This window comes from Anolis carolinensis, chromosome X, assembly GCF_035594765.1.
Source record: "Anolis carolinensis isolate JA03-04 chromosome X, rAnoCar3.1.pri, whole genome shotgun sequence".
Lineage (NCBI taxonomy): Eukaryota > Metazoa > Chordata > Lepidosauria > Squamata > Dactyloidae > Anolis > Anolis carolinensis.
Genome location: NC_085847.1, coordinates 392,501 through 413,264, shown reverse-complemented (window position 1 = coordinate 413,264; position 20,764 = coordinate 392,501). Strand labels below are relative to the sequence as shown.

Here is a 20,764-nt window from a genome sequence, read left to right as displayed (position 1 = left end):
CGCTTCATGCAGTCATCCCACATGACCTTGGAGGAGTCTACGGACAACGCCGGTTCTTCGGCTTAGAAATGGAGATGAGCCCCAACCCCCAGAGTCAGACACGACTGGACTTAATGTCAGGGGAAAACCTTTACCCTTGACCTTAACTACCACCAATTCCTCAATACTTTATTTCCCAGACCACCAGACTTCGCCACAGCCACGCGTGGCCGGGCACAGCTAGTATATTATATTATTCGTATAGCACAATATAAGCATTATATATGACTATATTGTACTATAACACTATATTGTAATATTGTTAGTAATTACATGTAATATAAATATACCATTAGTGTATTATTATTATTGTATTACATGATAACATTATTAATATTATATGCATATACAATATATTGCATATAATATTAAAATAACGGCTCTCCATGCAGTCATGCCAATGGCCACATGACCTTGGAGGTGTCTACGGACAACGCCGGTTCTTCGGCTTAGAAATGGAGATGAGCCCCAACCCCCAGAGTCGGACACGACTGGACTTAATGTCAGGGGAAAACCTTGACCCTTGACCTTAACTACCACCAATTCCTCAATACTTTATTTCCCAGACCACCAGACTTCGCCACAGCAACGTGTGACCGGGCACATATATATGTTTTTTCCATTTGTCTCTTAATTCTCCAATTCTCCTCTTGCCAGAGCTGGCTGTACATCTTGGAGCAGAAAAAAGCAGACAGCGGCGTTCTCTTGGAACACTCTGTGAAGAAATCTGTCTTCTTCGGATTGCCGGTACGTCTAGTTTATCTCAGTTCCATGTGTTTGGAAGGAATTGTTATCCTTCCCCTCCGTTCAATGTTTCCAGTGCTGTTTGCAAGATAAAGAAACATTTTTTAAAAAACCAACGGGCATTGTTGGCATCCTGCAGAACTCAAAACAATACATTCAAGGCTCAACGTTTATGAGAATAGAGGTCTGTCTTGGACACCTCAAGGATTGGTTTATTTATTTACTTATTGCAGGGGTCCCCAAACTTTTTAAGCAGGGGGCCAGTTCACGGTCCCTCAGACCATTGGAGGGCCGGATTATAGTTTTTTTTAAAAAAAAGCTATGAACAAATTCCTATGCGTACTGCACATATCTTATTTTGAAGTAAAAACAAAAACAAAAAAGGAACAAATACAGTCTCAATGTTAATAATAATAATAATCATCATCATCATCATCATCAAAATAATAAAGAGGGTTGGAAGAGACCCCTTGGGACATCTACTCCCTCCCCCTTTTGCTTTTGTGCATCACATCATAATCAAAGCACCCCTGACAGATAGCCACCCAATAACAACAACAACAACAACAACACCATAATAAACATGGTTGGAAGAGACCCCTTGGGCCATAGAGTCCAACCCCTTTCTCCCTTTGTGAACCAAAACATAAAGCACCCCTGACCAACAACAACAACAACAACAACAATAATACACTAAAAATCAGGGTTGGAAGAAATGGCTAGCCTTCAAGAAAAATGAATCCACGACAGGGCTGCAAAGGAGGGAGTCTGTGTGGCAAGATAAAACGGGAGCCCTCTACCTTTTACCACAGGTGCCCCTATTGTCGTTTCGCCTCCTCCATTGCAGGAAGGCGCATACCAGGTGAGGGAGGAGGAGGAAAAGGAGTGTGCGAGGTGAGCATCTTTCCCTCCTCTCTCGTTCTGTGCAGGCCTTCCTCAGCGGTAGCGAGGAGGAAAGGAGGAAAGGCCCACGCCTTTTCCTCGCCCCGTGAGGCCCTTCCTCGACAGCGGGAAAGGTGCGTGCGTGACGAGGAAATGGCGTGCGCCTTTCTCACTTCTCTCACCCCACGCGCACCTTTCCCACTGCCTTCCTCGACGGCGGCAGCGGGAAAGCTGCCCGCGAGGTGAGGGAGGAAAGTCACATGCCTTTTCCTCGCCTCGTGCAGCTCTTCCTCGGCGGCGGCAGCAGCGGGAAAGGTGAGTGCAGGGCGAGGAAAAGCCATGCACCTTTCCTCCCTCACCCTGCGCTCACCTTTCCCGCGGCCTCCCTCAGCCGCGGCAGCGGGGGGGGAAAGGAATGCCTTTTCCTCCCCCCGTGCAGCCCTTCCTCGATGGTGGGAAAGCTGCCCCTGGGGTGAGGGAGGAAAGCCGCACACCTTTTCCTCGCCCCGTGTGGCCCTTCCTCAGCAGCGGCAGTGGGAAAAGTGCCTGTGGGGCGATGGAGATAAGAAAGGCATGTGCCTTTTCCTCCTTCTCCACACTACATGCACCTTTCTTGGCGGAGGAGGAAGGAGCCACCACCGCGGGGGCCGGATAAATGGCTCCGATGGGCCGGATGTGGCCCGCGGGCCGTACTTTGGGGACCCCTGACTTATTGTGTCAGAAGCTAACTGAGGATACAGTTACAATGTATTTAAAAATAGAAAGGAAGTTAAAATCTTGGCATCATACTAGATTTCCTTTGACCAGAAGCTGGCCACTTGGAGTGCTTCTGGTGTGAGAGAATTGGCCGTCTGCAAGGACGTTGCCCAGGGGACATTGCCCGGATGTTTTTGATGTTTTGACCATCCTTGTGGGAGGCTTTTCTCATGGAGCTGGAGCTGATAGAGGGAGCTCATCCGCGCTCTCCCCGGGTTGGATTCAAACCGGCAACCTTCAGCTCAGCAACCCAACCTTCACATACATACATGTACATCTATATATATAAAAGAGTGATGGCATCATGGCAGCGGACAAAACAACAAAAGTAAACACCCCACAACCTCGAAAATTGACAGCACAACCCCTCATCCATGCCTCTAGGTTGATACAACAAAAAGAAAAGAAAAATAAAGTCCTAATTAGAGGGAGAGGAATAATTGTTTTTATCCAATTGCTGCCAGTTAGAAGGCTAAGCTCCGCTCACTTGGTCTCCTAGCAACCCACTCAGCCCAGGGGACCCTTTACCTTAACTACCACCAATTCCTCAATACTTTATTTCCCATACCACCATACTTCACCACAGCAACGCGTGGCCGGGCACAGCTAGTACATTATATTATATTATTTATATAGCACAAATGTAAGCATTATATATTACTATATTGTACTATAACACTATATTGTAATATTATTAGTCATATTACATGTAATATAAATATTATAATAGTATATTATTATATTGTATTATATTATTATATTAATATTATATGCATATCTATATATATAAAAAGGTAATGAAATTTCGGCCTAGGACAAAACAACAAAACTACACATCCCAGAAACACAAAATAGTCCATTATTATTATTATTATTATTATTATTATTATTATTATTCTGGTTCATAAAACAGAAGGTTTCAAGTCCTGAAACGGACAAAATAGTCTATTATTATTATTATTATTATTATTATTAGTAGTAGTAGTAGTAGTAGTAGTAGTAGTAATATTCTGGTTTATAAAACAGAAGGTTTCAAGTCCTGAAACGGACAAAATTGTCTATTATTATTATTATTATTATTATTATTATTATTACTATTCTGGTTCATAAAACAGACGGTTTCAAGTCCTGAAATGGACAAAACAGTCTGTTATTATTATTAGAAACACAACAAGATGAGTCCACAGCAGACACTCTGCTGGCTGTTGTATTGGATCACATGTTGGACACTTCCCAAGTGCATTATTATCATTATTATTATTATGGTTCATAAAACAGAAGGTTTCAAGTCCTGAAACAGACAAAATAGTCTATTATTATTATTATTATTATTATTATTATTATTATTATTATTATTATTATTTAAAACACAAGATGAGTCCACAGCAGACACTCTGCTGATTGTGGTATTGGATCACACGTCGGACACTTCCAAAATGTATTATTATTATTATTATTATTATTATTATTATTATTATTATTATTATTATTATTCTGGTTCATAAAACAGAAGGTTTCAAGTCCTGAAATGGACAAAATTGTCATTATTATTATTATTATTATTCTGGTTCATAAAACAGAAGGTTTCAAGTCCTGAAATGGACAAAATTGTCATTATTATTATTATTCTGGTTCATAAAACAGAAGGTTTCAAGTCCTGAAATGGACAAAATTGTCATTATTATTATTATTATTATCATTATTATTCTGGTTCATAAAACAGCAGGTTGCAAGTCCTGAAACCGTCATTGTCTACAGCAGGGGTCCCCAAACTAAGGCCCGGGGGCCGAATGCGGCCCATCGAAGCCATTTATCCGGCCCCCACGGCACAAGGGCAGAAGGGGGTTGGACTAAATGACCCAAGGGGCCTCTTACAACCATTATTATTATTATTATTATTATTATTATTATTACTATTAACATTGAGGCTGGGTGGACATCTGTCAGGGGTAATACTAACGGCTTTTGGTGCACAAAGGCAGAAGGGGATTGGACTAAATGGCCCAAGGGGTCTCTTCCAACCCTCTTTGTTGTTGTTGTTGTTGTTGTTGTTGTTATTATTATTAACATTGAGGTTGGGTGGTCTTCTGTCAGGGGTGCTTTGCTTGTGCTTTTGGTGCACAAAGGCAGAAGGGGATTGGACTAAATGGCCCAAGGGGTTTCTTCCAACCCTCTTTTTATTATTATTATTATTATTATTATTATTATTATTATTATTATTATTAACATTGAGGCTGGGTGGTCATCTGTCAGGGGTGCTTTGCTTGTACTTTTGGTGCACAAAGGCAGAAAGAGATTGGACTGAATGGCCCAAAGGGTCTCTTCCAACCCTCTTTTTATTATTATTATTGTTGTTATTATTATTTTGTTATTATTATTACTATTATTAATTATTATTGCTCGGTGGCCAACTATAGTCCAGCCCTCCAACAGTCCGAAGGATCATAAACTGGCTCCCTCTTTAAAAAGTTTGGGGACCCCTGGTCTACAGCTTCAAAGTGGCATTGAAGCTATGGAAACCTAAAATCTTGGCTCTTGTATCTTGTACTTGGATTTCCTTTTGACTAATTCATTCTTTCTTTCTTCCCTCTTAGTATCTGGCTTCCCTGGGGATCCAGTCCATGGTTCAGCAAAGAGCTTTAGCCGGGAAGACGGCCAACAAGCTAATGGACGCCTTGAAGGACTCGGATCTCCTGCACTGGAAACACAGCTTGTCTGAACTCATCGACATCAGCATCGCCCAAAAGACGGCGATCTGGAGACTGTACGGTCGCAGGTACAAACCGGTTCCGGGAGGCAAGAAAATGCTTGTATTGTTTGCAGAGTTGGCTGTTTTCAGCCAAAATTAAAAGTTTCTGAAGTGTAAAAATATACTTGTTTCAAAGGCTTTCATGGCCAGAATCACTGGTTTGCTGTGAGTTTTCCGGGCTGTATGGCCATGTTCCAGAAGCATTCTCTCCTGACGTTTTGCCCACATCTATGGCAGGCATCCTCAAAGGTTGAGAGGTCTGTTGGAAACTAGGCACATAGGGTTTATATATCAGTGGAATGATATCCAGGGTGGGAGAGAGAAAGAACTCTTGTCTGTTGGAAGTGGGAATGTTGTATGGTTCAAACTAAGGTTTATGTACGAGGTATTTGGATGAATGGACTGAATTATTTATGTGTTTTAAACTTTGTGTAATGTTTTTATCAAGTATTTAATTGACGCAATTATGCTGTTTGATTTTATCGAATTCTGTTTTTGGGCATTGAATTTTGCCAACCCCTGTAAGCCGCCTTGAGTCCCTATGGGTGAGAAAGGCGGGGTCAAAATGTTGTAAATAATAATAATAATAATAATAATAATAATAATAATAATAATAATAACAACAACTTTATTTGTATTCTGCCCTATCTCCCCAAAGGGACTCAGGCCGGATTCCTACATACAATGGCAAACATTCAATTCAATTGAACTACTTTTTCTGTCAAATTTGTTGTATAACACGATGTTTTGTGCTTGATTTGTAAAACCATAACCTAATTTGATGTTTAATAGCTTTTCCTTAATCCGTCCTTATTATTCAAGATATTCGCTTATCCAAGCTTCTGCCGGCCCGTTTAGCTTGGATAAGTGAGACTCTACTGTATATTGTAATATTATTAGTAATATGGCATGTAATATAAATATACAGTAGAGTCTCACTTATCCAAGCTAAATGGGCCAGCAGAAGCTTGGATAAGCGAATATCTTGGATAATAAGGAGGGATTAAGGAAAAGCCTTTTAAACATCAAATTAGGTTATGGTTTTACAAATTAAGCACCAAAATATCATGTTAGACAACAAATTGGACAGAAAAAGTAGTTCAATGCGCAGTAATGTTATGTTGTAATTACTGTATTTACGAATTTAGCACCAAAATATCACGATATATTGAAAACATTGACTACAAAAATGGCTTGGATAATCCAGAAGCTTGGATAAGCGATGCTTGGATAAGTGAGACTCTACTGTACCATTATAATAGTGTATTATTATTATTATTATTATATGCATATACAATAAATTATATTATTAGTATAGTGTATGGATAAAGTGCATAATCAGATAACAGAGTTTAAAACGGAGGGCAATGTGAAATGGGGCATAATATCCTTGAGTAGAAATTAGTAATAAAGTGCAAGGAGAGGATTGTATAATCTAGTTGAAAATAAACAAAATCTGGCTCTAAAATCAGGACAGTAAATAAAGAGCAACACTCAGAAAACGGAGGAATTCCAGACAAGAAACAATCAGGGCCAGCTAACACCTCCCAACAAAGGATGCCCCCAGGCAGGCTCTGAGACTACAAGGCTGTTTGATGCTAATCAAGCTGTCCAATGGCAACACTTACATTTGTCCCAAACAGACAAGAGTTCTTTCTCCCACCCTGGACATCATTCCACAGATTTAGAAACTTAACTCTAAGCCGGTCTTCCTTTTGCCTCAGCACCATGGTGCTCCAGCAGGTCCAGATGTTGCTGAGCATGAACTCCTTGGAGGCTGTGAACGTGGGCGTCCAGCAGAACAATACCGAGTCCTTTGCCGTGGTCCTCTGCCACTTGGCCGAGCTGCACGCCGAGCAGGTGGGTGCCATGGCTTTGATCGAGGCCCATTTTCTGCCCTTTTTGGTGGGGTATAAAAATAAAATTATTATTATTATTATTATTATTATTGACACAACGACGTTGTATGACACAGCAAACAAGATAGATATGCTGGATTTCGTTTCACAAAATCACAAGTCGAACACTTCCCAAGTGTCTAGGACTGTGTGATGTATTTTCGGATGATGCGTGCAGATCCCAGTAAGGTGGCCTTTTGCAGTTGGCAGATCGTAATTTTGTCAATGTCTATTGTCTCCAAATGCCGGCTGAGATCTTTTGGCACGGCACCCAGTGTGCCCATCACCACCGGGACCACCTGCACTGGTTTCTGCCAGAGTCTTTGAAGTTCAATCTTGAGGTCCTGATAGCGGCTGAGTTTTTCCTGTTGTTTTTCTTCAATGCGACTGTCACCTGGGATGGCAACATCAATGATCCAAACCTTGTTCTTTTCCACAACTGTGAGGTCTGGTGTGTTGTGTTCCAGAACTTTGTCAGTCTGGATTCGGAAGTCCCACAGTATCTTTGCGTGTTCATTTTCCACAACCTTTGCAGGTTTGTGATCCCACCAGTTCTTAACTGCAGGGAGGTGATACTTGAGGCATAGGTTCCAATGAATCATTTGGGCCACATAGTTGTGCCTCTGTTTGTAGTCTGTCTGTGCAATTTTCTTACAGCAGCTGAGGATATGATCAATGGTTTCATCGGTTTCCTTGCACAGTCTGCACTTTGGGTCATCAGCTGATTTTTCGATCTTGGCCTTGATTGCCTTTGTCCTGATGTCTTGCTCCTGGGCTGCAAGGATCAGGCCTTCTGTCTCCTTCTTCAGGGTCCCATTCGTGAGCCACAGCCAGGTCTTCTCTTTATCAGCTTTTCCTTCAATTTTGTCAAGGAACTTTCCATGCAGTGTTTTGTTGTGCAGTGTTTTGTTATTATTTTTATTTTTGTTATTATTATTATTATTATTATTTTCCTGTGTGTGAGAAAAGCTCTCTGTTTCAAGGACGCTTTAGCCTTGATGCTGCATCACGTCCTAGGTCAGTGCAGAGTAAACTACCCAAAGTGAGAGGAAGGTTCCTGTTGACTCAGGATTCTGGGAGTTGTAGTCCAATAGAGCAGCTATAGCTGGCTGTGTCTGTGCGGCCTTTCCGGCTTCTTCACAAGATTCTTTACCATGGATGTGTTGGGTAATTTCAAAAAGGAGAAAGCATCTAAAAAATGTAGTCGAGCAACAACCGCATAATAATAATAATAATAATAATAATAATAATAATAATAATGTATTTATTTATTTATTTATTAGCAACATTTATATCCCACCCTTCTCACCCCGAAGGGGACTCAGGGCGGCTTACAAGTTATATTTACATACAATATATTATATTATTAGTATAGCACAATATAAGCACTATATAAGCATTATATATTTATTATATTGTACTATTTATTTATTAGCGGCATTTATATCCCGCCCTTCTCACCCCGAAGGGGACTCAGGGCGGCTTACAAGTTATATTTACATACAATATATTATATTGTTAGTATAGCACAATATAAGCATTATATATTTATTATATTGTACTATTTATTTATTTATTAGCGACATTTATATCCCGCCCTTCTCACCCCGAAGGGGACTCAGGGCGGCTTACAAGTTATATTTACATACAATATATTATATTATTAGTATAGCACAATATAAGCATTATATATTTATTATATTGTACTATTTATTTATTTATTAGCGACATTTATATCCCGCCCTTCTCACACCCCGAAGGGAACTCAGGGCGGCTTACAAGTTATATTTACATACAATATATTATATTATTAGTATAGCACAATATAAGCATTATATATTTATTATATTGTACTATTTATTTATTTATTAGCGACATTTATATCCCGCCCTTCTCACCCCGAAGGGAACTCGGGGCGGCTTACAAGTTATATATACATACAGTATTTTATATTATTAGTATAGCACAATATAAGCAATATATATTATTATATTGTACTATACAACTATATTGCAATGTTACTAGTAATATTACATGTAATATAAATATACAATACATACAAATTATTTTATATAATTATTTTATATATTTGTAATAAATATACAATTATAATAGTGTATTACTTTTATACTTTGAATGAAAAGAGGCATGTCCTTGAGAAGTATCAGTCTAACAAACAGGAGAGAAAGAGAGAGAGAGGCAGACAATGGCTTTCCCTGCCTTTCGATTTCCTTGATGAGGACTCTCAACTTGTGCAGGATGTGGTTGAGTTCCAACAGGACTTCATTCTCTCTGTCTCGGTTCTGTTTCAGGGGTATTTTGCTGCCGCCGCTGACATCCTAAAGCACTTAAAACAGAGGTTTCCTCCCAACAGTCAGCATGCTCAGGTGAGCTCTGGTGTGTGTGTGTGTGTGTGTATATAAGTGAACTACAACTCCCCAAACCAATGTGAATTCCCCCCAAAGTCATCCAGTATTTTTTATTGGTCATATGGGTTCTGTGTACCAAGTTAGGTCCAGATGCATCGCTGGTGGGGTTCAGAGTGCTCTTTGATTGCAGGTGAACTATACATCCCAGGACCTACAATTCCCAAATGTCAAGGCCAGTTCCCCCCAGAACTTAACAGTATTTAAATTTCAGCATATTGGGTGTATGTGATAAATTTGATCCAGACCCATCATTGTTTGGGTTCACAGTGCTTTATGGATCTGGGTGAACTACAACTCCCCCAAACCAATGTGAATTCCCCTCAAAGCCCTCCAGTATTTTTTGTTGCTCATAGGGGTTCTGTGTACCAAGTTAGATCCAGGTCCATCATTGGTGGGGTTCAGAGTGCTCTTTGTGTCATAGACAGAACGCCAGCAAGTAAAACAAAACTCAGTTTATTGAGGTTACAGAACTAAAAACGCCCGTAAGGAACAAAGAACAGGGCAAACACTTGACTTCAGTGTGCTAAATAACCAAAAAGCAGCTCAGTTTGAGCTTAAACAGTTCAAAGGGAAAAACCGGGTTAAACAGGAGTATAATCCGGATTAAATCAAAGAGCTTACTTCAGCTTGGCAAACAATGCAAACAAAAGAGAATCAACAGGAGTTAGAATGTAAACAGAAGACTGGCGGCAGATTCCTCTCTGCTACTCAGGAACAGCAGGGGAGTAAACCAGGCTTGTTTACTCCTTCCTGCAGCGAACGAGAGCGTGGTTGTAGTCAAGATTCAGGTTTAGGGTAACGGCAGTCAGCAGGGTCCCAATCCGGTCCAGAAGATCAAAAGCCAAGCGTAGTCGTCAAGGAATCCAAAGGTCACACCGATAGCCAGCAGAAGGGTTAATCCGGAATCGTAGTCAGTCAGTCCAGCGTCAATCCAGTGAAAGTAGATATTGCCCGTCAAAAAGACGACGGAGGTCCAAGCTATCAAGATTAAACACAAGTTGCACAGAGAAAAACCCCACACAGTTCCTCCCGCCGTCAATGCCCCGTCCTTGGTAAACTTACGTATCCAGTAATGAAACACACCCGTCTTCAGGAAATTCCCCAGCAAGAGCCCAAGCGTCCGTACAGATTACCTTGCCCAACGCAATTAGACATTGGTCCCAAACCCCATTTTATCCCAGTTCAAGCTCATCATCGCTGTCAGCTGCCATCCCAATTCCAGGCGCCCCAACATCATCATCCTCATCAGAGCTAAAGCACCTTTGACTACGCCCCACAGCATCCCCAGCTGTGGATCCCGCTCCATCCCTCCAGCCAGTCCATGGGTCTGATCCTGCAACCCGCCAATCACCTCCCATGCTTTCACTGCCTGTTTCCCCAACACCCAAATCCTCCCTCACACGAGTCCACTCCATATCATCCTCCTCCGAGCTGGCCATCTCTTCCTCCAAACCCTGAGAAAAACCCTCAAATGAGTCCTCATCTGTCGGCTCTGCAAACAAATCCCGGAGCCGCTTCCTTTCACGCACCTCGAGAGTGTCTGACTCTCGAGGAGTCTTACGACCCCTTCTTTCATTACCGGAGCCCGAAGGCTCAACCATAACACTTTGATTGCAGGTGAACTATACATCCCAGGACCTACAATTCCCAAATGTCAAGGCCAATTCCCCCCAGAACTTAACAGTATTTAAATTTTGGCATATTGGGTGTATGTGATAAATTTGATCCAGACCCATCATTGGAGGTTTTTAAAATGTTTTTAAAGATGTTTTTAAGATGTTTTTTAAATTGTTGATTTTAGCCAGTTCTTGTAAGCCGCTCCGAGCCCTAGGGGAGTGGCGGCATATAAGTTTGAAAAACAAATAAATAAATTGCTTGGGTTCACAGTGCTTTATGGATCTGGGTGAACTACAACTCCCCCAAATGCAGGTGAATTCCCCGCAAAGCCATCCAGTATTTTTTGTTGGTCATGGGGGATCCGTGTGCCATGTTAGGTCCAGGTCCATCATTGGTGGGAGTGAGAGTGCTCTTTGATTGCAGGTGAACTATACATCCCAGGACCTACAATAATAGAATCATAGATATCATACAATTCCCAAATGTCAAGGCCAGTTCCCCCCAGAACCTACCAGTATTTAAATTTCAGCATATTGGGTGTATGTGATAAATTTGGTCCCGACCCATCATTGTTTGGGTTCACTGTGCTTTATGGATCTGGGTGAACTACAACTCCCCCAAACCAATGTGAATTCCCCCCAAAGCCCTCCAGTATTTTTTGTTGGTCATAGGGGTTCTGTGTGCGAAGTTAGGTCCAGATGCATCGCTGGTGGGGTTCAGAGTGCTCTTTGATTGCAGGTGAACTATACATCCCAGGACCTACAATTCCCAAATGTCAAGGCCAATTCCCCCCAGAATTGTATTTAAATTTCTGCGTATTGGGTGTACGTGATAAATTTGGTCCCGACCCATCATTGTTTGGGTTCACAGTGCTTTATGGATCTGGGTGAACTACAACTCCCCCAAATCAAAACGTGACAAAGAAATGTTTAAAATACAGATGGAAAGTGACAATATAGATGCAAGCATCATACCAAATTGTCTTGTCTGTTTTCTAGCTCTGGATGCTCTTTGACCAGAAAATCCAGTTCGACCGAGCCATGAACGATGGCAAGTACCACGTGGCCGACTCCCTGGTGGCCGGAATTACGGCCCTGAACAGCGTCGAAGGGGTTTACAGGTAAGAGATCGTCGGTGTGTGAAACTTTCCTGGAAGTCCTGTTGAAATGAGCTTTGTATTTGAGCCAAATCTAATCCAGATCCATCATTGTTTGGGTTCACAATGTTCTCCGCATGTAGGTGAACTACATCTCCCCTCAATCACTATCAATTCCTCCCAAATCGCTCCAGTATTTTCTGTCGGTCATGGGAGTTCTGTGTGCCAAGTTTGATTCAATTCCATCAGTGGTGGAGTTCGGAATGCTCTTTGATTGTAGGTGAACTATAAATCCCAGAAACTACCATTCCCAAATCTCAAGGTCTAATTTCCCCAAACTCCGCCAGTGTTTACATTTGCACATATTGAGTATTCGTGCCAAGTTTGGACCAAATTCATCATTATTTGAGTCCACAGTGCTCTCTGGGTGTAGGCAAACTACAACTCCCAAACTCAAGGTCGATGCCCACCAAACCCTTGTGGTATTTTCCATTGGGAGTTCTGTGTGCCAAGTTTGGTTCAATTCCATTGTTGGTGGAGTTCAGAATGCTCTCTGATTGTAGGTGAACTATACATCCCAGCTACTACAACTCCCAAATCAATCCTTTCCCAACCCCATGAGTATTAGCATTTGGACGTATCGGGTATTGGTGCCAAATTTGGTCCAGTGAATGAAAACACGTCCTGCATATCAGATATTTTCATTACGATTAATAACAGTAGCATAATAAAATAAAAATAAAATAATAATAATAATAATAAATATTATTTATGGGCTAGACAAGGCTACTATTGGGTGGATCTGTAATTGGTTCAGTGACCAAACCCATAGGGTGCTTCTCCCCAATTGAGTCCCCTTTGGGGGAGATGATGTGGGGTAACAATAAATAAATCGCTCTCTATATAAATGTAATGTGCGTTTTACTATGGAGTAAACAACAAAACCACTGAACCCAATCACACCAAATTTGGCCACAAAAGACAGAGCCATTCAAAATATGTCTTTCAAACAAAACAAAAAAACCTAGAAAACTAAAGTCCAAATTAGAGGACCAGGAAAAGCTGTTTTTTCCCTAGCTGCCAGTTAGAAGGGTAGGCCCCGCCCACTTGGTCTCATAGCAACCCACTCAGCCCAGGGGACAGGCAGAGTTAGGCCTCACTTAGGCCTCTTCCACACTGCCTATAAAATACAGATTATCTGACTTAAACTGGATTATATGGCCGTGTAGACTCAAGGCCCTACAACACACCTATATAACCCAGAATGCCAAGGCAGGATAATCCACAGCATCTGCTTTGAACTGGATTATCTTGAGTCCACACTGCCATATAATCCAGTTCAGTGTGGATTTTATACAGCTGTGTAGAAGGGGCCTCATATAATCTAGTTCTAAGCAGGTAATATAAGATTATCAATATATCTAAAATTAGGTTAAAAGGTAAAGGTTTCCCCTGACTTTAAGTCCAGTCGTGTCCGACTCTGGGGGTTGGTGCTCATCTCCATTTCTAAGCCGAAGAGCCAGCGTTGTCCACAGGCACCTCCCAGGTCATGTGGCCACTGGCATGACTGCATGGAGCGCTGTTACCTTACTTATTGATCTACTCACATTGGCATGTTTTCGAACTGCTAGGTTGGTAGGAGCTGGAGCTAACAGCGGGTGCTCACTCCACTCCCGGGATTTGAACCTGGGACCTTTTGGTCTGCAAGTTCAGCAGCTCAGCGCTTTAACACACTGCGCCACCGGAGGCTCCATCTAAAATTACGGTGATGTAATATTACAGAAAAATAGAATCTCTGAAATCAGGAGAGTAAAGAAAGAGCAACACTCTGAAAGCAGGGGAATTCCAGAAAGGAAACAACGCCTCCCAACAAATGATTTTCCCCAGGCTTTGAAGCTGCAAGGCCATTCAATGCTAATCAAGGTGACTAATTGCAGCATTCATAGTAGTAAAATAGGAATGCAGCACAGCTAGTAAAATAATAATAATAATGGTCTCGTTTCATCCTGGAAAGAATAATAATAATAATAATAAAACTTTATTTATACCCCGCCACCATCTCCCCTATGGGGACTCGGGGCGGCTTACATGGGGCCATGCCCAGACACCATACAATATAACAAAATAAACAGCAAATCATAACACAGTATAACAGTACAAAATCATCGTATATATATTACAACCCAAATCGGAGAAAACAATGAAAACCAGGGCAGGCCACATGAACACTTAATTAAAAACTCGGGAGAGAGAGACATAGGAAAAGGGGAAACAGGGAAATAAAATGGTGGAGCAGTCTAAAGGATAAAAACCAAGGGGAATAGCCAGAGTAATATATTACATTTACTCCCCAAAGGCACATCAGGAAAGCCATGTTTTTAGATCTTTCTTAAAGGCTAACAAGGTGGGGGCTTGCCTAACCTCAGTGGGCAAAGAAGCGACTAGTGGAGTGCCATAAAGAGGATTCAGTATTTATTTATTTATTTATTTACAGTATTTATATTCCGCCCTTCTTTCTCACCCCGAAGGGGACTCAGGGCGGATTACAATGAACACATATATGGCAAACATTCAATGCCAACAGACAAACAACATTCAGTTTTAGACAGACACAGAGGCATTTTTAACATCTTTCCAGCTTCACGATTTCCGGCCACAGGGGGAGCTGTTGCTTCACCGTCCATTGGTGGCTGTTCTTCCTCTTCTTTTCTTCGTGAGCAGTTTTATGCTGTTGTAGATTAGTTAAATTAGCCTCCCGCATAAAGCGTACCTAAATTTTCCCTACTTGACAGATGCAACTGTCTTTCGGGGCTGCTAGGTCAACAGCAAGCTGGGGCTATTATTTTTTTTTAATGGTCGGAGGCTTAACCCGACCCGGTACTGTTCATCATCTTTCATCCCCAGTAATTTCAAGAGGAAAGGGACTTGCTCAGCCTGGATTGTTGTGCTTTTGCCTTCCAGAAAAGCGGTGGTACTGAAAGAGCAGAATCAAATGTCCGAGGCCCACCGACTCCTCCAGAAGCTTTTGATTCACTGCCAGAAGACCAAAAACATGGAGATGGCCATTCGGTAAGAACCCGGCTCTACCAGAGGAGTATTGGCAAGTCTCCGATCTTTGCGTTCTCCGTAATATTCCTTGTTTTCTCTCCTGGGTGCGTGGGCTGTGCTTAGGGTGCTCCTGGCCATCGCCAAGCTCTACTGGAGGTCCATGCGCCACACCACCGCCCTGCCGGTCCTGCTCCAGGCTCTTGCGCTGGCTCGGGAATACCGCCTCCAGTACCTGGCCTCGGAAACCATCCTTTGCCTGGCTTTCTCCCAGGTATGTTCAAAAAGCATTTCTCAAGTAGAGCTGTGAATTTTCCAGACTGTTTGGGCCATGTTCCAGAAGCATTCCCACCTTACGTTTAGCCCACATCTATGGCAGGCATCCTCAGACTATATTTCAATATTATTAGTAATATTACATGTAATATAAATATACAATTATCATAGTGTATTGTTATTATTATTATATTTTATGACATAATAGTATTATCAATATCATATGTATATACAACATATTATATTATTAGCATAGCACAATATAAGCATTATATATTAATACTAGCTGTGCCCGGCCACGCGTTGCTGTGGCAAAGTGGTGGTGGTATTGGTTAAAAATTGTTGTGTAATTTTTATTTGACGTTTTTTGTATTTTTTTAATTAATTTTATTGTAAGTTATCTTTTTATTTATTATATTTTATTATTTTCTTGTATTATTTTTAGTTATTTTCTGTTATTATAGTATTTTATTGTATTAATTCTTTAGTGTTTTTAATTATTTTTTAGCGTTTTTAATTATTTTTTATTGGGTTGCTAGGAGACCAAGTTGGAGGAGCTTAGCCTTCTAACTGGCAGCAATTGGATAAAAGTAATTATTCCTCTCTCTCTCTAATTAGGACTCTGTTTTTGTTTTCTTTTTGTTGTATCAACCTAGAGGCGTGGATGATGAGTTGTGTTGTCAAATTTCGAAGTTGGGGGGCCTGTAGTTTTGTTGTTTTGTGGGTCGCCGTGATGCCATCACTCTTTTATATATATAGATATTAATGTACTATACCATCATGTTACAATATTATTAGTAATATTACTATCACATGTAATATAAATATACAATTATAATAGTGTATTGTTATTATTACTGTATTATATTGTACTAGCTGTGCCCGGCCACGTGTTGCTGTGGCGAAGTCTGGTGGCATGGGAAATAAAGTATTGAGGAATTGCTGGTAGTTAAGGTAAAGGGTAAAGCAGATAATATAAGATTATAAATGGGTTATATAGCTGTGTGGAAGGGCCTTGAGTCTACACTGCCACATAATCCAGTTCAAATCTGCTAATCTGTATTTTATAGGCAGTGGGGAAGAGGTCTAAGTGAGGCCTAACTCTGCCTGTCCCCTGGGTGAGTGGGTTGCTAGGAGACCAAGTGGGCGGAGCTTAGCCTTCTAATTGGCAGCAATTGGATAAAAACAATTATTCCTCTCCCTCTAATTAGGACTTTATTTTTCTTTTCTTTTTGTTGTATGAACGTAGAGGCATGGATGAGGGGTTTTTCTGCCAAGTTTAGTGTTTCTGGGATGTGGATTATATGGCAGTGTAGACTCAAGGCCCTTCCACACAGCTATATAACCCATTTATAATGGACTTAATGTCAGGGGAAAACCTTTACCCTTGACCTTAACTACCACCAATTCCTCAATACTTTATTTCCCATACCACCAGACTTCGCCACAGCCACGCGTGGCCGGGCACAGCTAGTATATTATATTATTCGTATAGCACAATATAAGCATTATATATGACTATATTGTACTATAACACTATATTGTAATATTGTTAGTAATTACATGTAATATAAATATACCATTAGTGTATTATTATTATTGTATTACATGATAACATTATTAATATTATATGCATATACAATATATTGCATATAATATTAATATAACGGCTCTCCATGCAGTCATGCCAATGGCCACATGACCTTGGAGGTGTCTACGGACAACGCCGACTCTTGGGCTTAGAAATGGAGATGAGCACCAACCCCTAGAGTCAGACATGACAGGACTTAACGTCAGGGGAAAACCTTTACCTTTACCTATACAATATATTATATTACTAGCTGTGCCCGGCCACGCATTGCTGTGGCGAAGTATGGTGGTATGGGAAATAAAGTATTGAGGAATTGTATATTGTATATTGATAATCTTATATTATCTGCTTAGAACTGGATTATATGAGGCCCCTTCTTCACAGCTGTATAAAATGCACACTGAAGTGGATTATATGGCAGTGTGGAGTCAAGATAATCCAGTGCAAAGCAGATAATATAAGATTATAAATGGGTTATATAGTTGAGTGGAAGGGCCTTGAGTCTACACTGCCATATAATCCAGTGCAAATTAGATAATCTGTGGAAGAAGCCTAAGTGAGGCCTAACTGTGCCTGTCTCCTAACTGAACCCTGACTGTCCCTTGGCTGAGTTGGTTGCTGGGAGACCAGCAATTGGATAAAAACAATTATTGCTCTCCCTCTAATTAGGACTTTATTCTTCTTTTCTTTTTGTTGTATCAACCTAGAGGCATGGATGATGGGTTGTGTTGTCACATTTCGAGGTTGGGGGGCCTATAGTTTTGTTGTTTTGTGGGTCGCCGTGATGCCATCACTCATTTATATATATGGATTAATATTGCATAATATGATTATTATATATTACTAGCTGTGCCCGGCCACGCGTTGCTGTGGCAAAGTGGTGGTGGTATTGGTTAAAAATTGTTGTGTAATTTTTATTTGACGTTATTTGCAAAAAAATTTATTAATTTTATTGTAAGTTATATTTTTATTTATTATATTTTATTATTTTCTTGTATTATTTTTAGTTATTTTCTGTTATTATAGTATTTTATTGTGTTAATTTTTAGTGTTTTTTTATTATTTTTTATTGGGTTGCTAGTAGACCAAGTTGGAGGAGCTTAGCCTTCTAACTGGCAGCAATTGGATAAAAGCAATTACTCCTCTCTCTCTAATTAGGACTTTATTTTTCTTTTCTTTTTGTTGTATCAACCTAGAGGCGTGGATGATGGGTTGTGTTGTCAAATTTCGAGGTTGGGGGGCCTGTAGTTTTGTTGTTTTGTGGGTCGCCGCGATGCCATCACTCTTTTATATATATAGATTGTTATATTGGTACAGGAGACATGGTGGAATGATGTCCAGGGTGGGAGAAAGAACTCTTGTCTGTTGGAAGAAAGTGTGAATGTTGCCATTGACCTCCTTGATTAGCATTGAAAGGCTTTGCAGCTTCAAAGCCTGGGGGAATCCTCTGTTGGCCCTGATTGTTTCTTGTCTGGAATTCCCCTGTTTTCGTAGTCACCTTTGTCCTTGTCTTCGGTTGTAGCTCATGCTTGGGATGCCCGAGCAAGCCCTGAGCATGCTGAACACCACGATCGAGCCCACCTTGGCTCACGGCTCGGTGCTGGACAAAGGAGCGGCCATGTTTCTCGTGGCCAAGTGCCAGGTGGCCTCGGCAGCCACCTTGGTTCCTCACAAGAAGGCCGAAGGTAAGAAACGTGCCCTTCACACATTTGTCTCAGTGTCCCAAATGCCACATTTTTGATCCATTATGCCTATCATGGGTTCCCCTGCCAGTGCCGTTTGGAGCCTCATCCAAAACTGCCCCGATCGTCTTAAGCAGGGGTCCCCAAACTAAGGCCCGGGGGCCAGATGTGGCCCTCCAAGGTCATTTACCTGGCCCCCGCCCTCAGTTTTATAATATAATATATTGTATATACATATAATATTGATAATAATATTATAATGTAATACAACACTAATAATAATAATACCGTACAATAGTATTAATTATATATTATATATTACTAATAATATTACAGTATAGTGGTATAGTTCAATATAGTAATATATAATACTAATAGTGTGCTATGCTAATAATATAGCATATTGTATGTACATATAATTTGTAAGCCACTCTGAGTCCCCTTTGGGGTGAGAAGGGTGTGATACAAATGTAGTAAATAAATATAGTAAATAAATAAATAAATTTTAGACTTAGGCTCACCCAAAGTCTGAAATGACTTGAAAGCACACAACAACAACAACAACAACAACAACCCTAATTAACTTGACTATCTCATTGGCCATAAGCAGGCCCACACTTCCTACTGAAATCCTGATAAATGTATGTTGGTTAAAATTGTTTTTATTTTTAAACATTGTATTGCTCTTTCATTGTTATTTAATTGTTCTTGTTGTTGTTGTTTTTGCACTACAAATAAGACATGTGTAGTGTACGTTGGAATTTGTTTGTATTTTTTTTCAAATGATAATTTGGCCCCTCAACAGTTTGAAGGATTGTGGACTGGCCCTCTGCATATAAAGTTTGGGGACCCCTGGTCTTAAGCATAATAAATTCAACACAGTCTCCAGCTAAAGTCATGGTGATCGCCAGCTACATCCATTGTATATGGCTCCCAGGCTGTTCTGACACAAAACATAAAAATACTTGACAGAAAAAGTAGTTCAATAAGCAGTAAGGTTATGTTGTAATTACTGTATTTACGAATTTAGCACCAAAATATCACGATATATTGAAAACATTGACTACAAAAATGCGTTGGATAATCCAGAACGTTGGATAAGCGAGTGTTGGATAAGTGAGACTCTGCTGTACAAAGAGACAGAATGAGGAGGATGCCTGGCTCAATAGCAGGACATGTGAAAAGGATCTTGGAGTCCTCGTGGACAGGAAAGTGAACATGAGCCAACAATGTGATGCGGCAGCTTAAAAAGCCAATGGGTATCAATAGGAGTCTAGTGCCTAGATCAGGGGTCCCCAAACTTTTTAAACAGGGGGCCAGTTCAGGATCCTTTGGACCGTTGGAGGGCCGGACTATAGATGGCCACTGAGCAATAATAATAATAATAATAATAATAATAATAATAATAATAATAATAATAAAGATGGTTGGAAGAGACCCCTTGGGCCATTGAGTCCAACCCTCTTCTGCCTTTGTGCATCAAATGCACAAGCAAAGCACCTCTGACAGATGGCCTCACAGTCTCAATGTCAATAATAATAATAATAATGATAATAGACCCTTGGGCCATTGAGTCCAACCCCCTTCTGCCTTTGTGCACAAAAAGAACAAGCAAAGCACCCCTGACAGATGGCCTCGCAGTCTCAATGTTAATAATAATAATAATAATAATAATAATAATAGACCCTTGGGCCATCGAGTCGAATCCCCTTCTGCCTTTGTGCACCGAAAGCACAAGCAAAGCACCCCTGACAGATGGCCACCCAGCCTCAATGATGATGATGATGATGATGATGATGATAATAGAGGGTTGGAAGAGACCCCTTGGGCCATTTAGTCCAATCCCCTTCTGCCTCTGTGCACCAAAAGCACAAACAAAGCACCCCTGACAGATGGCCACCCAGCCTCGATGATGATGATGATGATGATGATGATGATGATGATGATGATGATGATGATG

The 20,764-nt window shown here is 40.8% G+C and overlaps 1 protein-coding gene across 2 annotated transcripts in view; it reads left to right on the top strand.

Moving 5' to 3' along the window:
- Positions 1-20,764, top strand: part of anapc5 (anaphase promoting complex subunit 5) — a 44,052-nt gene that overhangs the window by 22,403 nt on the left and 885 nt on the right. For both annotated transcript variants that reach the window (XM_062958737.1, XM_062958735.1), the window contains exons 9-16: positions 697-786; positions 5,016-5,197; positions 6,895-7,030; positions 9,381-9,455; positions 12,113-12,234; positions 15,172-15,279; positions 15,382-15,529; positions 18,645-18,807. In XM_062958737.1, coding sequence (XP_062814807.1) covers positions 697-786; positions 5,016-5,197; positions 6,895-7,030; positions 9,381-9,455; positions 12,113-12,234; positions 15,172-15,279; positions 15,382-15,529; positions 18,645-18,807 — 1,024 coding nt within the window. The remainder of the gene's footprint in view (positions 1-696; positions 787-5,015; positions 5,198-6,894; positions 7,031-9,380; positions 9,456-12,112; positions 12,235-15,171; positions 15,280-15,381; positions 15,530-18,644; positions 18,808-20,764) is intronic.